Source organism: Vigna umbellata, chromosome 10 (assembly GCF_029865625.1).
Source record: "Vigna umbellata cultivar VRB3 chromosome 10, Vumbellata_1.0, whole genome shotgun sequence".
Lineage (NCBI taxonomy): Eukaryota > Viridiplantae > Streptophyta > Magnoliopsida > Fabales > Fabaceae > Vigna > Vigna umbellata.
This window is the reverse complement of record NC_142174.1, coordinates 8848091-8868856: the sequence shown is the minus strand read 5'-3', so window position 1 is coordinate 8868856 and position 20766 is coordinate 8848091. Positions and strand designations below refer to the sequence as shown.

General features: G+C 35.8%; 1 protein-coding gene and 1 pseudogene across 4 annotated transcripts; one reads left to right on the top strand and one right to left on the bottom strand.

Moving 5' to 3' along the window:
- Positions 1 to 2859: 2859 nt before the first annotated feature.
- LOC148191819 (uncharacterized) lies at positions 2860 to 4428 on the top strand (annotated as a pseudogene).
- A 3528-nt stretch (positions 4429 to 7956) lies between these two features.
- On the bottom strand, positions 7957 to 14807 carry LOC148191818 (uncharacterized). Of its 4 annotated transcripts, none has more exons than XR_015782491.1 (9): positions 10899 to 14807; positions 10446 to 10525; positions 9874 to 9940; positions 9354 to 9445; positions 9141 to 9258; positions 8802 to 8843; positions 8544 to 8605; positions 8368 to 8406; positions 7957 to 8241 (listed from the first exon to the last, which is right to left on the bottom strand). XR_015782491.1 is itself a non-coding variant. In XM_088099915.1 (8 exons), the coding sequence occupies exons 5-8, from the start codon at positions 8827 to 8829 to the stop codon at positions 8101 to 8103; spliced, it is 270 nt and encodes an 89-aa protein (XP_087956041.1). In that variant the 5' UTR covers positions 8830 to 8843; positions 9141 to 9258; positions 9354 to 9445; positions 9874 to 9940; positions 10446 to 14807; the 3' UTR covers positions 7957 to 8100. The 4 variants fall into 4 exon arrangements, 1 of the variants encoding a protein (XP_087956041.1); XR_015782492.1 differs by having other exon boundaries at positions 11816 to 14807; XM_088099915.1 differs by having other exon boundaries at positions 10446 to 14807.
- Between the last annotated feature and the right edge of the window lie 5959 nt (positions 14808 to 20766).

Here is a 20766-nt window from a genome sequence, read left to right as displayed (position 1 = left end):
TTTTCTAACTGAGCTGTCTCAATTTTTGTCCACGATATTCTATCTTAACCTTTAGTTTGACTGTCAACTTAATTTTTTCTCAAACTTAAAGTATTATAATTTAAAAATCAATCAAAGTCTTTTAGTATAATCATACCTTTCTTTATAGCAGAAAACATTCATTTCAAATTACTTTTAATAATATAAAAGTATTTATTATGATTTTAATTATTGTGATCTATAACTAAAACACAATTCTCATAAAATATTATTATTATTATTTTCCATATGAAATAAAATTAATATTTTAAAGAATCAAAATTTTATGCTCTTTAAATTTAACCGACAAATCGTTCTTATATTTTATAATATGTAAATATTACAAGATAAATTTAAAAAAGTTTATATAATATAAAAATAAAAATAATTTTATATCTTATCTTAACATATAAAGGTAATAATGGGTTACAGGAGGTTTATAAATGAAAAAAGCATAGACAAGGGCGGGAGGCTGAAGAAGAAAACCTCGAATATCCGTAACGTTGCATTTCTAATGGGAGGTTATCTCAAAATGTAAATCTTATATTAAAATATAATGGTACTGAGAGGTTATGAGAGGTTTTAAAAAGGAAAAAAGAGGCGCGAGGAATGAAGAGGAAAACGTCGTATATCCACAGAATAGGACGTATCCTTTGTCTTTTGTCAAACTCTTTGTCTTCTGGCTGACAATTAGTAAAACTAAGCCTAGTAAAATTCGCCGTAACTATTGTATATTTTAAGCTTCGAAGTTTAGAAGTTAAAAACTACTAGATTGTGAAAGACGTTCCAAGAATTCTATCCAGACATGGCTTGTTCACATCATGTAGAAGAAAATAGAAGGTTGCCTGGGTTACAAGAAACGCAAACCCATTTGGATGGATAAGTGATGACGAGATCCGAGGAAAGTTTTTATTCTAGAGAGTTATAAAATATGTAGTTCCTCACAAGTATCTGGACTTGCAATTATTCAAGAAAGAAGGGTTCCTTTTTCAAGAATGGATTGCATATCAAGGGCTTATTGATTTTGTCCAGATGAAAGGAGATTGCTATGCAGATTTGGTAGAGGTTTTCTACACAAACCTGAGGGTTGTAAATGGGGTCATTCACTCAAGGGTCAAAGGTGTTAACATTACTATTGACGATAATGTTTGGTCACATATTGCTGGACTAAAAGCTGAAGGTTTGGATTCTCATATCCGTGATTCTGAGTCAAACAAATTTTTTACAAAGAGAGCTATATATGTAAACTGCTTAAGATATCCAGGAAGGTACATGGTTGATAAGCAGTACTTACATGATGGCTTAAACAAGGAGGAGAAATTGATTGCTTATGTCCTGACTTGGCTACTACTGCCTGGAAGACTTGTCGAGGATAGACTGTCAACAAAAGATGTATTTCTGTTGAATGTTATCAAGACTAGAATTCCAACCAATTGGGTTGCGGTATTAAAAGATCGTATGATCGCTGCAGGTCATAATTATGCGCACAAATTGCCATATGGAGTATTTATCAGCTAGGTGCTGATAGTCCTAGGAGTAGATGTATCTCAAGAAGTCAGACTTGTGTGGAACAAGTCACAAAAAATTGGTATACTAAGTCTGTGTTCTATTGGGCTGGAAAGGAATGTGAATGAATGGTTGTTTAGAGATGAGCTAATTGTTGGAACTACACCTACTCCTGCTGCAGATCATACTGCCTTCATTCCACAAATTGATTTTGAGAAATATGTTGTTGATCAATTTAGGAAGAAGTTTGAAAGGGATGAGAGAGTTGAAGATACTCTTTTGAGATGGGAGAAGAAGGGAAACAAGAATTGCATTGGCTTTGAAACTGAAGATTTTGATGATGAGTCAACTGATGAAGATTGAATGTAATATTCTTGGTAAGAATAGGGACTACTTTTCTATGTGCATTTTATTTTTTATATTTTGTAATCGTGCCATTAAGTGACCTCTGGCTTTAAGTACTGCTTCGGTTTTATTTTAAAATGAAATGAAGATTTATTTTAGTAAACAATATGTGAATTGTGAATGAAGATTGCATTGTATGTGAATGCTCCCAAGTACATCAATTCCCTTCATGTCCCAGCCGGCAGCCTTCAACGTTCTATTAATGCTCTCGTGTTTAAAAGAAAAAACTAAAAATAATTAAAAAGGTAAAAACTTTTGGCTTCCAATACTACGTCTAAGCCCCTTCAAATTCGACGTAACCTTTGCAATTTATAAGAAAAAATTAATAAAAAAAGGCGTGCTGCTTTAAAAGAAAACATCGAATGATTTGGGACTTCGACGTTGTTTGCAAACATAACGTCAAATTTTTATTGTATTCGATGTGAAATTTATTTATTGAGTGTAAAAACATAACACAGTCTCACTATTTTTCGCGGTTCCATTTCTGCTTGAACTTTCTTCTTGGTGGACGACTGCGATAAAGAAAGAAGGTTATTTTTATGTCGTTTCTGTCTTTATAATGTCATTTGGTTCTCATTTCTAAGGTTGACCGATTATTTTTCGTTTATCTTTAGGCTGTTTTTCAAACGGGGTTAGCGAACTTCGTCATCTTCTCTAGTGACACCATTTGAAGTATGTTTTTTTTTCTTAAAATACTCTTACGTATGATGTATGTGCTCGTGTTTGAGTTGTGTTTGTCGATTCTGGACGTATGATATCTATATGTATAATGATACTATGATAGTTTTTTTTTTCCGTCAACGTATGATATTTGTGTTCGTTCGTTGTCAGCGAACTTCGTTCATCTTCTCCAGTGACACCATTTCAAGTTTGTTTTTTCTTTCCTTCAACATCTCTTACGTATGATATATGTGTTCGTGTTTGTCGATTATGGACGTATGATATATGTATAACGATAGATATTTTTGTTCGTGTACGTATACTATGATACTTTATTTTTTTCCTTCAACGTATGATAAGTATTTATTTTTGTTTCTCTACGTAAGTTAGTTTTTTTTTCTGTTGATTCTTTTCGTTCAGTGTAGTAGTATGCATTGAAGCTAGATTCATCAGTGTCGTATTAGTGAAGAGTATGAGCGAGGGGTTTCTGATTTCATACAATATGTTAAAGAACACGCAAAACCAGTGAACGGGGCATATTTTTGCCCTTGTGTTCGTTGTCTCAATCAAGTATACGAAGACTTGGACAACATCCGTGACCATCTGTTCATCTATGGAATAATGAGAAGTTATACAGTTTGGACTTGGCATGGGGAAGTATTATATAAGCCAACAACTTTAAGAGGTTCATATTACGTTGATAAATGGATGAGTGATCATTTAGACGAAATGGAACGTGACGTTGGCGAAGAAAATTTTGGAAGAGCTCATTTATATGATATTCTTAAGAACAATTTGGAGCAAGAGTTGTATCCAGGATGTATTAATTTTACAAGGTTATCGGCTACTTTGAAATTGTTTTGTTTGAAAGAAAGAAACGAATGGACTGATAAAAGTTTCAAGGAATTGTTGGAGTTGCTGAAGGAGATGCTACCAGAAAATAACACGTTACCTATGCATAATTACGACGCGAAGAAAATTCTATGTCCAATGGGTTTGGAATAGCAAAAGATACATGCATGTCCCAATGAATGTGTATTGTATAGAGATCAGTATGCTTCAATGAAGGTGTGTCCGAAGTGTGGTTCGTCACAATTTAAGAAGAAACTTGATGGAAATAACGATGAACACAATGAAGGTCCACCAGCTAAGGTCATGTGGTATTTACCTATAGTACCTAGGTTGAAACAATTGTTTTCTGTTAAAGAAGATGCGAAGAATCTTATGTGGCACGTTAATGGAAGAAAATGTGATAATCTTCTTCCACACCCAGCTGATTCCCCACAATGGAAGAACATTGACGGCACATTTCCCGAATTTAGTGCAGAGCCGAGAAACTTAAGACTTGTAGTTGCTACCGATGGTATGAATCCTTATGGCAACTTAAGTATTAAACATAGTTCATGGCCAGTTCTTTTGATGATTTACAATCTATTTCCTATGTTGTGCATGAAGAGAAAATACATGATGTTGTCTATGATGATATCGGGTCCTAGACAACCAGGAAATGACATTGATGTTTATCTAAAACCGTTAATTGACGATTTAAAAATGTTGTGGGAAGAGGGCGTTGAGGTCTTCGATTCATATTCAGAAGAAAACTTTTGTTTGCGTGCAATGTTGTTTTGCACCATAAATGATTTCCCAGCATATGGGAACTTGAGTGGTTACCGTGTTAAAGGTCATTTTGCATGTCCGATTTGTGAAGAAAATACCAGCTATCTTCAACTGAAGCATGGGCAGAAAACTGTGTACACAAGACACCGAAGATTCCTTCCTCAAAATCACCCTTACCGTAGATTGAAAAGAGCGTTTAATGGAAGTCCTGATAACAGTTGAAAAACTGTTATTTTCATGCTTAAAATTGATACTAAAAGCAACCTTTAACACTTAGAAACTAGCTTGGAATCATGTTTTTGTTTATATTTTTAGAAATGAGAGAGCTGGACAGGTTTATGCTTGATTTTAGTGTTTTATGCAGGTTTTAAGGTGAATTTGGTGAAAGAAGTGAAGAAGGATAGAGATGGAATAAGAAAAGAACTCAAAAAGTGCAAAAGGAGAAGTCGCAAGTACCGCTTAGCGACAGTTTACCGCTGAGCGGCACTCAGGAAATCAAGTTGGCTCCGCTGAGGGGTGAAAATGCCGCTGAGGGGAAGAATCAACTCACGCACTTACCGTTGAGCGGTAGTTTACCGCTGAGCGGCACTATTTTGGGCTTGGGCCTAATTTTCTGTATATTTTAGAATAGTATATAAGCTTTAGGACGTCCTAGGGTTTGTATCTTTGGCTGGAGACGAAGCAAACACTCTCTTTTCCACCCCTTGGAGGAAGATCTTGGATGCTCAGGCTACCTAGTCCTCTTTCTAGGGTTCTATCTTTCATTCTTTCATTATTGTTCATCTAGTTTCACCATGAATATGGTGAACTAAACCTTGTATTGTTGTTGGGGAATCAATGTAATCTTGTGAAACTCTCATATATGGAATTTGTGTTTAAACATCTTATTTTAAGATACATGCTTTCTTTCATCATTAGTTAGGGTTTTTCCTCTTTGCTCAAAGCATGCATTGTTTAACTCATTCGATGCCTTGATTATTGATTTTGTCGATATGGGAACATACGGGGAAATCTAGATCCGGGGAAAACCTCCCAATAGCATATTGGTTGCCTTTAAGCTTCTATGCTTCAGAATTAATTTTTAGGGATGCTAGGAATTGTATGAACTCGTAATTAAGGATAGGCCTTCTTGCAAGGTGATTTAGAGAGTGAGATTAGCATTGATGAAAAGAATGATGAATTCCTAAAAGTATATGAGAGTGGCTAAGATGAAATTGATAACCCCAACAACATACTCATCCATCTAATTCATTAAAGTGTTTGTATTCCTCTTTTCCATTGATCAAATTCATGCATACATGTTTAATTATTGTCTTTTGCATTTAAAACCTAAAATCAATTGTTCACAAGTCTTAAATAATCAACGAATCATATAGCTAACTAGGTCGTGAGTCCCTTGGGAGAACGATACTTGGTCTTACCGAGTTTTATTACTTGTTACGATTCGGTCACACTTGCAGAGGGTTAAACAAGTTTGTGGCGCCGTTTTTCGGTGTTCATAAATTTGTCATAAGTTTTTGGCGCCGTTGCCGGGGACTCGTGGTTTAACTAGTTTATTTGTGTGGTTATTGATTATCTTTGACTTGAATTTTGAATTTTGAAATTTGAATTTCTATTTTTATTTTCTGTTTTTATTTTTCGGTTTTTATTTTATTTTATTTTATTTTATTTTATTTTCTGTTTTTATTTTTTTCGGTTATTATTTTATTTGTTTTTATTTTTTTGTTTTTATTTATTTCTGTTTTCTGTTTTTACTTTCTATTTTTATTTTTATTGTTTTTATTTTATCTTTTTATCTCTGATTTTATATCTTCTTCTCTATCTTTTTGTGCTAAAAATTTTTTCTAGGGACTTGTTTTCTTGTGTATGCAGGAAGCAATTCGAACTAGAAGGAAGAAAACCTCGGAACCTCTTCTTGAAGGCTTAGACGAGAGTAGACGGAGGAGAAGAATTCGTACATCTAGAGAACTTTTCCCTCCTCCGGAAGATCTCTTACAACCATCACCACAAGGTTCTTACCATAGCATTGAGGAGATGGAGAATAATAATGTCAGACGGACTCTTGCAGATTACTCTAATGTAGTTGGACCTCAGCATTTCAATAACATAACAAGACCAAGGGTCAATGCAGCTAATATGGAGGTGAAACCAACATTAATCCAACTAGTGAAGAGTAACCAATTTAATGGGTTGTCTCACGAAAGCCCATGTGAGCATCTCACAACTTTTAATGAGATTTGCAATACAGTGAAGATAAATGGGGTGCCTGACGAAGCAATCAAACTTAGCCTGTTTCCATTCTCATTAGGAGGCAACGCTAAGCTTTGGTTGAACTCTTTTCCAGAAGGAAGCTTTATAGAGTGGGAAGCTGTGGTGACAAAGTTCTTGAACAAATATTTCCCATAATCAAAAGTAAATAAAGGAAAGCAAGAGATTTCATCATTCAGGCAAGGCATGGAGGAATCACTAGGTCATGCATGGGACAGATATAAAAGCTTATTAAGAAAGACTCCCACACATGGATTTGACGAAGTGGAAGTAGTCCTGATCTTCCTTGGAGGTCTTGGTTCACAAACCGAGATGATGCTTGACGCCTCAGCAGGAGGAAATATCAAATGGAAAACTCTAGAGGAAGCTACAGAAATAATTGAAAATATGGCTACTAGTGATAATGAACTGAACAGTGAAAGAGGGGCTCCTATTCAACAAAAAGGAGTTCTACAGTTACAAACCAATGATGCCTTGCTAGCACAGAACAAGATACTAACTCAACAGTTGGAGACTCTCACAAAAACACTTGCACAACTGCCAAAAGAGTTAAAGACTGTTGCACAGGTTCAACCACAGTTGTGTGAATTATGTGGGGTTGACCATATCAATGGTCAATGCGCCTTTCCAACAGAAGCTTTAGAGGATGTTAACTTCATGGCCAATCAATTTCCATACCGTCAGGGTGATGAGTCAATATTTTCTTGACTTCACTTAGTTTAGTGTGCTAGAATTAATCAGGGAATTTTGCTTAAATGTGCGGTATTTTTCCGTTTTTGCTAATTGTGCTTAATTTGACCAAAAATTCTTATTTCAATTAATTTGAATTATTTGAGCTAATTATTTTCATTATTACTTGTAGGAAAATTGTTGGATAATATTTGGGACATTTTGGAGATCAAAAGAAAATGTGACATCAATTGTTTAAACTAAAAAGAGAGAGAGGTGTGGATTTACTTTTTGGAGGTGCATGCGGTAATTTATGTGCTTGAAAAAATAGAAGAGCTGGTCCAACCACTAGTGGAAAAATGACATTTTATAACGTACAAAAATGATCTTTTATAACGTAGTTACTGGGAACATAGTTCTGGGCGATATAGTAAGTCTGCGCATTTTATAACGTAGCAGAAATTTAGGTTATAATATGTTGAACATATTATAACGTAGTTTCTAAAATCCGTCATAATATGCGTAGTTTATTATGACAAATTTTCGTTTGTCCGTTATAATAGGTGGAAGGTAACATGACGTAGAAATTTTTGTACGTTATAATATGTGATTTATTATTACCATATATTTTTGTACGTTATAATATGTGATCAACTTATCATGACGTACATGGTTTAGTACGTTATAATATATGTTTTTTTTTTAAAAAAAAATAATTATTACATTTGAAAATTATAATAATATACTTGTATTATCATCTTATTCCATCAATTTATAATCAATATAGGTTCAAATAAAAATATTTAATGAAACTAACAAAATAAAATTCATTTCAAATATTAAATAGTGTAATATTTAATACATCATTTATATTATGCATATTTAAATGATTCATATACACTTGTGTTAAATGATTCAGTAGTAGTTGATTCACATCGTCTACCCATGAACAAATCTCTACTCATTGACAACAATTTGCATCCCCAAGCAAATGCCCAGAAATGGAACACTATGTTCTCGGGCATACTTAGTCGCAAGAATTTTCCCTTGCACTCCTCCATCACCAAAACCTCTTGGAACTAGAACACCATCAACGCCCTGCAGAATAAGTCCAATTACAGAAAACCAATAAATAATATATCACTATATGAGATTTTAACATATATATCAATATTAAAGATCTGAAAATGGAATAAATATGTTTAGTCTAAATAGTAGGAATACCTTTAAAAGATTCCATGCAACTTTATATGCCTTAGGATCCTGCAACAATATATTTTAATCAATCGTCAGAGGTTGCATAAAAGCAAAACCAAAACCAAAATAAGATAAATAAATATCTATACACATGTTTTTTCTTTTTCTTTAGATGATGCATATTTGAGATGTCTGCCACTCACAGTTTCATCACATCTGTCATAAATTTTTTTCCTTGCAGTCGACTCCTTCAAATTAGGCTCTGCTGCAACATTGTAAATGATAAAGGAATTAGTTTGAAGACCCAAACACTTTAGGATAAATTCAAAGGAAAAGGTTTAGGATATTGCATGAACTTAAACCACTTAAAATGCAAAAGTATGAAATTCAATTTTAAAAGAAAAAAGAAAAAAAGAAAACCATCAAAACCATGAAATTAACAAATTAAACTGCATAAATACGTTCGAGTAGTGCTTCAATAAAAGGCATGGACTCAATATCCCCTGCATGAAAGAAAAGTCATTGTAAATTATTTGCTTTAAAATATAGCCGATCCCACCACCAAGTGAGAAGAAACTTGGTGGTTGCCTTAGAATATAGTACTAAAAATATGGATATGAATATTATTTTCTCCCACTGTTTGCTAAGTATAATTCATTTTCAATTTTTAGTTTTCAACTTCCAACTAACCCATAATCTTTAGAATTAAATATGGGAAAAAATTGAATGGATATAGAAATATAATATTGAAAAAGTTTTATCTTAATATTGATTGAAAGTTTTCTTTGAGTATTATTTACCTATAGTTCCACCCAATTCAATGACACAAACATCAGCTGGTCCTTCTTTCCCGTCAACTGGTATCTTTGCCACTCGTTCTATCCATTCTTGGATAGCATCTGTTATGCGTGCAACTACCTAAAAATAAAGCAAAAAACAAAAATGAAAACCAAGGCACCAACAACAATTACAAATAGCTTCAAAGGGAAAGAAGAATCAAAGACTAAGCATACCTTTTCATTAACAACAATTACCTTCCATCAATTTGCAACATCTGACTTAGACATTCTTGAGCTTTTGTTGGCTTCGATATATCTTGATAGAACTGCCAAAAACCTCATGTTCAGATTAAATCTAGCAGCCAAAATAATTTAAATTAAAAGCTTTCCCTATAACATAAAATGAAAGGCCAAAAACTCTATCTCATAGTTAATAGATAATTTTATAAATCACACACTGATAGATCCTGATCAACTACCATCACACATTCAGAACAGGGTTAGTAACAAAGTCATCAAACAAAAAAGCCACCATTAAAAGGCATGAAAGATGAAACCTGTTTTGTAGAGTTAAACCTACAAGTTACTAAAGGAAAAATGCAAATGTAAACTAAGTTACTTGGCTGACATTAAATGAAAACTTTAATTCAAGTAGAATGAGTTAGTAGTATACGGGAAAGAAATGTTATGAATGAAAGAAGTGAGGAAAGATACTATTAGAGACCAGAGAGAAGACTGTCAAAGAAAAAGATACCTCTCTCATGTAAAATATCTGCTGAGTTGGTTTCAAACTCTAAAGCCTTAGTCAAATCTTCAATAGCCTGAGATGTCCAGAAGCAGTAGTCAATGTCACATTATGAATTGTTATGTGTGCAAGAAAATCATTTATAATAAAAAGTTATTCAAGTGAGATCTTACTTAAGTAACTAAAAATTTCAATCACCTTCTTTTCAACTATATATATAATAAGATCACTAGTCAAACAGTTCCTTAACATGGCTCTACATAAGTCTTGACAACTGCACTAGTTTTGCTTAAACAATACATATTTGACCCAAGTGTTAATGCCTAAACCAAATAAGTTTCTACTCCTCATAAGTCAAATCAAACATAAGTAAAAACCAGATTTCAAGATCATTTCATTTTCTGTACCAGAAGAGATCCATTTCATTAAGGGTGGGTGTCAATGGGACATACCTAACATGAAGCATTGATTAACTAAAATACCCAGGTTAAAAAATAAATAAATAAATTCCAATCCGCAATGCAAATTGGGTAAAACTTCAAAAAAATTTACAAATACTAAGATCGAGTAAGCCACCCCACCTCAACAAACTCCCCCAAGGCTGCCCGAGCTTGACCTCTCCTCTTCCATAATCTCCTCTTCTCTCCTTCTCAATAACAAACTATAAACATCCAAAACAAAACAATTAGAAACATCTGGCTCACCTGATACATTTTTCTAGTAGTGATGTTATTGTCGCCAGTTAATTTAATGTCCAAAAATCATTCGTAGTTCCCAAGATCAAGTTCAAGCTTCCACAAACAAAAAAAATAATGAAAATGGCAATCTAAAACTTCAGAGGAAAACAAACTACAGATATCCTCTTTTACTACGACTCAGAAAGTTTTAGCTTGCACTTATGAAGTAAAATGAGAAAATGAAAAGAGCAGGGGAAAGTATAACATAACATACAACCTCAACCTTCCATTGAATTTAGAAGGAAATAAAAAATCTAATGACTGTCATCTTGTTGTAGAAAATTTTCATTTGCTTACCTCTCCGCTATCATCTAAGACGAAAACCTCCGTGATGAGAGGGTCGCACCTCACACAAAAGTTGATTGCAAAATTAATGCAGTATAAACTAGGAAGTGACTCCTAGGTCGTCTCTCCAAGACCAAATGTGGTTCGAGTCTTAGGACAAACACGTAGTGGGGGGTTTTGAAAGTGTTTTTGTGATTCGAAATGAACTAAATTAAAAACTGGAAATTAAAGACAACCAAAAATAATTGAAAGCATTGAAGTAAATTAAAACGTTAAATGCAAATTAAATACTCAACATGACAAATTAAAATGCAAGAAGTAAGCTTGTGGAACTCTCATAAAAAGGCTGAACGTGGTAGCCATGCTCTTTTTCAAAGATAAATCACTCAAATTGAATATATCAGTGTGCTTTTCCTCACCCAATACGTAACAACACCTCCAAAGTAATGAATAAGCATTTTTTTTTACTAAAAGCAAAAGTGAACTAACACCTCTTTTTAAGGCTTCCATAACCGTGTGTGCATTTCTTAAGGAAACAAAATAAAATGCATCCTAAAGCTAATAAATAAAATGCATCCTAAAGCTAATAAATTAAATGCATGTAATAAAGGCAATGCATCCTAAAGCTAATAAATGAAACGCTAAGTTATCACCTGAAAAATATAAAGAAAAGGACATAGAAATGGATTAGAATCATGGAAAGTTAATGATGAACATTGAAAAACGTGAACGGTGATTCATAACAAATAACTTCAAAACCGGTGGCCCATTGCTTTTAGTAGTTCAACAATTGGAAATTAATATCAAATTCATTCTCAAGCAAATTGGTTCAGCGTTGCAAAGAAAAAAAAACACTTAATACTAAATAAAATAAAATAAAACAATGCAAGGTTTTGACGTGACCATAATGAAAAGAGAGAAAACGTTACTTCCAATTGAAAATGAGCACCCTTTTTTTTGGTTCCAGCCATGAAGTAATGACGCGCTTCGATCAAAGTGCATAGAAAATAAACAAAATGAAAAGGGCAGAGTGTGCTTCCTCCTTCCAAACTCAATCACAGTTCTCTGCCTTAGCCGTCTGGACCGTAACCCTCAATTCATGCTCCCTCAGTGTGCTTTCGGTCGCACCTCACACAAAAGTTGATTGCAAAATTAATGCAGTATAAACTAGGAAGTGACTCCTAGGTCGTCTCTCCACGACCAAATGTGGTTCGGGTCTTAGGACAAACACGTAGTGGGGGGTTTTGAAAGTGTTTTTGTGATTCGAAATGAACTAAATTAAAAACTGGAAATTAAAGACAACCAAAAATAATTGAAAGCATTGAAGTAAATTAAAACGTTAAATGCAAATTAAATACTCAACATGACAAATTAAAATGCAAGAAGTAAGCTTGTGGAACTCTCATAAAAAGGCTGAACGTGGTAGCCATGCTCTTTTTCAAAGATAAATCACTCAAATTGAATATATCAGTGTGCTTTTCCTCCCCCAATACGTAACAACACCTCCAAAGTAATGAATAAGTATTTTTTTTTTTACTAAAAGCAAAAGTGAACTAACACCTCTTTTTAAGGCTTCCATAACCGTGTGTGCATTTCTTAAGGAAACAAAATAAAATGCATCCTAAAGCTAATAAATAAAATGCATCCTAAAGCTAATAAATTAAATGCATGTAATAAAGGCAATGCATCCTAAAGCTAATAAATGAAACGCTAAGTTATCACCTGAAAAATATAAAGAAAAGGACATAGAAATGGATTAGAATCATGGAAAGTTAATGATGAACATTGAAAAACGTGAACGGTGATTCATAACAAATAACTTCAAAACCGGTGGCCCATTGCTTTTAGTAGTTCAACAATTGGAAATTAATATCAAATTCATTCTCAAGCAAATTCGTTCAGCGTTGCAAAGAAAAAAAAACACTTAATACTAAATAAAATAAAATAAAAAAATGCAAGGTTTTGATGTGACCATAATGAAAAGAGAGAAAACGTTACTTCCAATTGAAAATGAGCACCCTTTTTTTTCGTTCCAGCCATGAAGTAATGACGCGCTTCGATCAAAGTGCATAGAAAATAAACAAAATGAAAAGGGCAGAGTGTGCTTCCTCCTTCCAAACTCAATCACAGTTATCTGCCTTAGCCGTCTGGACCGTAACCCTCAATGCATGCTCCCTCAGTGTGCTTTCGGTCGCACCTCACACAAAAATTGATTGCAAAATTAATGCAGTATAAACTAGGAAGTGACTCCTAGGTCGTCTCTCCAATACCAAATGTGGTTCGGGTCTTAGGACAAACACGTAGTGGGAGGTTTTGAAAGTGTTTTTGTGATTCGAAATGAACTAAATTAAAAACTGGAAATTAAAGACAACCAAAAATAATTGAAAGCATTGAAGTAAATTAAAACGTTAAATGCAAATTAAATACTCAACATGACAAATTAAAATGCAAGAAGTAAGCTTGTGGAACTCTCATAAAAAGGCTGAACGTGGTAGCCATGCTCTTTTTCAAAGATAAATCACTCAAATTGAATATATCAGTGTGCTTTTCCTCACCCAATACGTAACAACACCTCCAAAGTAATGAATAAGCATTTTTTTTTACTAAAAGCAAAAGTGAACTAACACCTCTTTTTAAGGCTTCCATAACCGTGTGTGCATTTCTTAAGGAAACAAAATAAAATGCATCCTAAAGCTAATAAATAAAATGCATCCTAAAGCTAATAAATTAAATGCATGTAATAAAGGCAATGCATCCTAAAGCTAATAAATGAAACGCTAAGTTATCACCTGAAAAATATAAAGAAAAGGACATAGAAATGGATTAGAATCATGGAAAGTTAATGATGAACATTGAAAAACGTGAACGGTGATTCATAACAAATAACTTCAAAACCGGTGGCCCATTGCTTTTAGTAGTTCAACAATTGGAAATTAATATCAAATTCTTTCTCAAGCAAATTGGTTCAGCGTTGCAAAGAAAAAAAAACACTTAATACTAAATAAAATAAAATAAAACAATGCAAGGTTTTGACGTGACCATAATGAAAAGAGAGAAAACGTTACTTCCAATTGAAAATGAGCACCCTTTTTTTTCGTTCCAGCCATGAAGTAATGACGCGCTTCGATCAAAGTGCATAGAAAATAAACAAAATGAAAAGGGCAGAGTGTGCTTCCTCCTTCCAAACTCAATCACAGTTCTCTGCCTTAGCCGTCTGGACCGTAACCCTCAATGCATGCTCCCTCAGTGTGCTTTCAATTCAGCCTATGTGTGTTTTTGAGCTAGTCGTAGCCCTCCATGAATTGATGTCTGTGTTTTCTTTCTCCAAGTTTCTTCTTCTCCCAAAAAGTGAATGAATCCTCTCTCCCTTTTTTCCCAGGTGGCGGCTGCCCTACTTCATATTAATTGGCCCACCTCCACGCTAGACGCTGCTGGACTCTCCTAGGACGCATGTTGCTGCTGTTGTCCATTGAAGAGCGAATCCTCTTCACGTGCACCCCTCTTTTTTGGACGCACCCCTCTGCTGGACCGCTTCCCTCCTGGACGTGTGAAGCTCTCCAAGTTGCTATTGGACCGTGCCTTATTCTTGAAGCTGTTGGAAAGCTTCTCATGAAGGCCTCATCCCTGCTGGGCTTGTTGCTGGAAAATGAAGATACATGTTGGGCCGTGCTGAAGATGCTGGACTGCTTTTTCGGTGCAAGTGTGAATAAAGAAAACTGCAGCACCTCTTGGAGCTCTCCCTCTGCTGGAATATAAATCGAGAATCTCATTTCCATGTGCACACCCACGCTTTGTCTCCATTCCAGCCGTAACATCACTTAACGTGCGTGCTACTGTATGCGTTTAACAGCACCACTTTTCTCAATAGTTTTCACTTTGCTGGATGTCACCCTTTTTCCAATAATAAAGCACCCCTTTCAAAGATTAAAATGACCATAATGTCCTCCTTATTGTAGACACTTCTTTAATGGAGAGTCTTAATTATGTGGCAGCCTTCCAAATGTCCTAAATTATATTTCCAAAATTTTCCTACAATCCAAAATGAAAATAATAAGCTCAAATAATCCAAATTAATTAAAATAACAATTTCTGGTCAATTTAAGCACAATTAGCAAAAATAGGAAAATACTGGACATTCAAGCACAATTCCCTGATTAATTCTAGCACAATAGATTAAGTGAAGTGAAGAAAATATTGACTCATCACTCCGCATGCTCGAAAGGAGACATTGTCCCCGCATCAGTGTTCAAGTAGGGGTCTACAAATGATGGAAAAATTAAAACAAAGATAAAAACAGTGAAAATAGCATTCATTACTTTACATAATATGATAATAAAAGCAAACATGTTTTATTAAAATTTCTATAAATATGAAAACTAAATTAACAGGATAAAGAGGGGAAAAGTGTTATAGAGAAGAATGTGAACTATAACTACGATTGGAAGAGCAGCTCTGAGAAGATGACTGTAGGCGCGACGCAAATCATCGAAGCTTCTTCCAGAGAGAAGACGTAGCGAAAATATGACAAAAACTCGAAGAAGAACAAGAAACAAAGGATTAAACTTGATAGAAACCCTAGAAGAAGAAGGAAACCTATTCTGGACCGATTGATCGGTGTAAATCAAAGTTGAATCGGTGGAAAATGTTTCTGATGGTGAAAACAAGGTTTTAATCGGTGGAATCGAAGGGAAATGGTGAAAAGGAGAAGAAACCCCAACAGAGGGTTTAGCTCTATGAATGATTCGGTGAAAAATGAAGGATAGAGGAAATAGAGATGATTTTGAGTGAAGAAGCCTTTCCGTGATGATGAACGACTTGCGACGAGGAGATGTCTCTCGAGAAGGAAGACGCCAGGAAACCGAAATGGAGAGAAATGAGAGTGAGGCTCTCTGATGTGAGAAATGAAAGTGCTCTCTCGAATGTGCGAGAGGAAATGAAATGAGACCTCCAAGAGTGACAGCGAGCGAAGGAATACGCTCCACAACGTGGCTGAAGTTCTGAAAATGATGTGGCTGATGACGGAGATGCCGGGAAATGCAAGTGAGAGGGATGAGACGAAGAGGGGAAGAAAAGAACGAGAGTGAGAGTGAACTTGAAATGAAATCTAGCGAGAGGGAAATGTGAAAAATTAAAGAGGAAGAGATATTATAACTGATTTCTAAAACTCCGTTATAATACATCAATAATAGGTTTTGAACTTATTTACAAGTTTACCACCGCATTTTATATTATAACTGATTTTTAAAACTACGTTATAATATGTCTTACACTTATTTACAAGTTTGCCACCGCGTTTCATATTATAACTGATTTACAAAACTACGTTATAATATGTCCTATTTTTATTACCATCTTGCCACCGGTCAACCTAGTATGACGGATAATTTTTATACGTTATAATAGCTTCGTTATAGAAAGGTATTTTTCCACTAGTGAACAAGCTTGGGGGGTGCACACAGCAGCGGCCTTTTTGGAAGCACATGCATTAACATTCCACAGCCTGGTCCATGTGCAGGAGCTCTTGGAGTAAAGAGCATCCAGCAGCCTTCAAGAGTAGCACACATCCAGCAACGTCCAGCAGCTTGGCTTTGGAGGGAGGTGCACACGGAGATTAGGAGTGTCACGGCCTGATTCTGGAAGCGAGGCAAAAGTAGGGGGCAGGTTCATTAGGTCCAGCATTTTCCAGCAGCACACGCGACCTACATCTTCATTTTTCTAGCAAGCACACACGTCCAGTACACATTCCGTGGTCCAAAGCTTTTGAGGAAGTCCACCACGCGTCAGCACGTAAAGTCCTACAACAAAGCAGCTTCCGTTCTTCATTTTATCATGGCCCGTGCAAGCAAGTTTCGAAGGGGATTTGCTACGTCCAACACACAACAGGCCCAACAGTTTGGAGGTGCATGAAGAAGCATCACTGTCCAGCGTCCAGCAGCATCAATGACCCTGATATTTGGAGGTGTTCAGCCGAAAAAGGGGCATCATCTTTCACTTAAATAAAACACGCGGACAATGAAGAGCATCGGGTGACGGTCAGCAGTTTGGCTTGAAAAGAAAGAAACACACGGACGGCCCATGACAAGTTTTACGGAGCATCCAGCAAGGGCAGGTTTTGTTGGCTTTTAGGAAGCACATTACGGGTGGCATATATATCATCTTTTCTTGCTGCAGTAGCCGACACCGAGATGGGAAGCACACAGATACCACGCATGGAAGGCTACGCACATTGGAGGAAGAACGGACATTTTTAGCTATGGAGGGTTATGGGTGAATTTTAAATTGAAATGCAGTAGCATGTGGTGTCTCGGCTAGCGTGGTCCAGCCGCCACCTGGAAGGAAGCACACGGATTGCTCCAAAAGAAAAATCAACATTTCAGGCCACCTTCATTTTTTGGCTTTTACTGGAACATTTTTTTAGAAGATAGAAAAAAAGACTCACACGGTGATGGAATTTGGGTGATGCACATAGCTTACTTTAGCAAGGCTACATCTTGGAATTTTTATTAATTTCTTAGAAAAGATGAAGGCTATTTACTTTTGGAGCATGCGCTGATTTCAATTGGAAAACGGCGACGCACTTTTCTAGAGCGGTGCACTCATATCTTCTTTGCTTTGCTTTTCTTTTAAAAAAAAGGCAACACGCTGATTTCATATATTATCTTCATTACTATTCATCACAGAAGATGGATTTTATGATTTTACAATTTCGGTTCTAACTTCTACATTGCTGATTTATGCGTTCGTTTACTAGCTGACGCATATATGCGTTTCCTTAAGTTTATTTCCAGCAGCATGGAAGCTTTCATTTTTCTTTCTTAGAATAGGGATAGTGTTTGAAAGAAAGAGAGGCATTGAGAGAGTAGGGCAGTAGCACATGGGATTATTTCTAGAGAATAGGACGATGTTTCATTGATGGAGAAAAGGTGGAGCAAGGGGCTGTTTGAGTTGCGTTCTGGAAGAGGTGTGCACATGGTGATACTGAGAAAGCGCGGAGATTCAATTCTTTTATTGGAGCTGGAGAAGTGCAACACGGGTCTTCGTTTTACTAATGCCTGCAACGTTTTAAATTAATTTCAATGGTTTTTCATTTGGCGTATTTCAATACTTACATTCACGGCTTATGCGTTTCCTAATTGAGAAATTTCAATTCCAACTTACGCAGTTGCAGATTTGTTTTTTCAATTAGCGTTTGATTAGAATTGAAGTCTCGTTTTCGTTGCTTGTTGTTTATCCATTTAATTGGTTTATGCTTTTATTGCTTCCAAGGCTGACGTACACCGTTCGGTCTCATGGCTAGTTCTTTTATCACAGTCGGAAGGTGTTTTTAGTTACTAGTTGTTCGGTTTATTTTATTTTATTAGCTCACTCATTTTTCAAGCCCAATTTTAATTAGCTGGCTGATGTGCACTGTTCGGTTTAGGATTGTTCGTGTTTTAATTTAGTTCACTCGCATTCCCAAAATCTTCAAAAACCCTCCCACTATGTGTTTGACCTAAGACTCGAACCACATTTGGTCCTTGAGAGACGACCTAGGAGTCACTTCCTAGTTTATACTGCATTAATTTTGCAATCAATTTTTGTGTGAGGTGCGACCCTTTCAACACAGGGGAATTTCAATCAAGGGTGGAAACCACTCCCAAGCATTGGTCAAGGACAAAGTGCGCAAGCTGGACAAACTGGGCAATTTAACAAGCAACAACAACAACTAACCTTATGGCAACAGATTTCTATACTTAATGAAAGATCAATAAGGATGGAAGAAACTCTTCAGCAATTCATACAGAAAACTGAATCTTCGCAAAAGAGCACTGAAGCTGCTATTAAAAACTTGGAGATTCAAATGGGTCAGATTACTAAGCAGTTGGAAGAAAGGCCTGACAAAAATTTTGGGGCTAATACTGAGGTTAACCCCAGGGAAGAATGTAAAGTGTTGGAGAGTACAAATGATGAAACAGTTGAGTTAGACAGAGAGAAAGAAAAAGAAGAGAGAGAAAAAGAAGAGAGAAAAGAGAAAGGAGAGAGAAGAGAGATAAAGAGTGAAGATATTTTTCCTTTTCCATTAAATCATGAGAAACAATTTGATTTTACAGAATTATTCAATATGGTGGACAATGATGTACCTTGGAAGGAGATATTACAGCATATTGCAGTTTATACAAAACCTGAAGAAGAAGTCTCTACAAAGAAAAGACGTAGAAATGATGATACAAAGAAGTATAAAGTTGTTAAAAAGGAGCCATTTCCTCCAAAAGCAAAAGATCCAGGAGGTTTCTCCATTCCATGCACAATAGGGAAGAAAAGGATTAAGAAGGCTTTACTTGATTTAGGATCAAGTGTTAACTTGATACCTTATTCTTTACTTGAGCAGATTGGTGATGTTGATGTGAAGCCTATAAAGGTTAATTTAGTAATGGCAGATGGATCTTCAAAGAAACCCTATGGAATAGTAGAGGATATTATAGTTTGTGTAGGCAAACTACAGTTCTTGGTAGACTTTGTGGTGATGGAGATGGAGACTGAAAAGATACCCATTATTCTCGGAAGACCGTTTATGAAAACGGCCAAAGTCATCATTGATGTGGATGAAGGTATAGTGGTGCTCCAAGACCGAGAAGAAAGAGTTGTTGTAGATGTGCTCAAAGAAAAGAGGCAGATGCAGGAGGAAGAAGCTAGTCATAAAGCTTCATTTCAAGATGTACTCATGACTAGCCCTGAAGATGAAAAGCCCAAGGTTAAAGGTAAACATTATTTGTTGTTTCAGGTACAGGAAGAAGAAAAGATTGGAAGAGGAAGAAAAGTCCATGATGACTGGATGAAAAAATGACTCCAACTTGGTACACCTGTGAGATTCAAAAACAAGTTGTGGGTTGTGAAAGGCTACAAAGAAAATGAGATGATAGAGACAGAGTCTCCACATTCCAGAAGAGTCAAAAAAGTGGACAGGAAGTAGTTGATGAGTTGGTGTGATATGAACATCAACCATGAAGAAGGAACTTGAGCTTTATTGGGTCAAGCTAATGACGTTAAAAGAGCGCTTGCTGGAAGGCATTCCAGTGATTTGAGGACAATTTTTCTTTTGATTTTATTTTGGTTTTATAAATTTTTATCAGTTGGACATTACTTCTGTAAATTTTTGGGTATAGCATCTACTGAAGGATGCTAGGTGGTTAAGTATCTACTGAAAGATACTAGGTTTGTTACACCTATTGATGGGTGTTGGTGGATTTTGGGTCAGGCTCGTGACGTTAAACAAGCGCTACCTGGGAGGCAACCAAGTTGATTGATTATATTTTTGTTTGTTATACTTTAGTTGCATGATAGGGATTTGCATGAGTGATCTGAGAACTTAATTGCAGGGAGCAAGTGAGGGGCATGAGTAGAAGGCACCTAGGGTAAGCTAGGAAGAAGAAGAGCACTTCACGAAAGTGTCGCAGAGCGGCAAACTACCGCTGAGCGGTGGTGTCGTAAAATGGGTTAAGTTGCCCCTTAACGGAACCCGAGCCCATTAGGGTAGTTTTATACCCCAAGTCACGCTTTGGCCTCTATTTTCATATTCTTCTCTGCACACACACTCCTAAACACTTTTCCAAAGGTTCTCTACATTTTTCCTTTCATTCCTCTTTAGAAAATCTCCCTTCCACTCACTTTCTCACTAGTTTTCCATCTAAGTTTGGGGTTGGGAGAGAGCATCATTGTTGGGGTTGAGTTTTTCAAAGCACTAGAGCAGGATTTGTTTTATCATTCACTTTTGTTTTTAGAATAGGGTTTGATGTACTCAATTGGAAATTTTGTCTGTTATGATGGTTTGCTTATGATTGTGATTGTTTGATAAGTAATGCTTGATGATGCTTTGATATTGATTGATGTTGAGATGTGCACA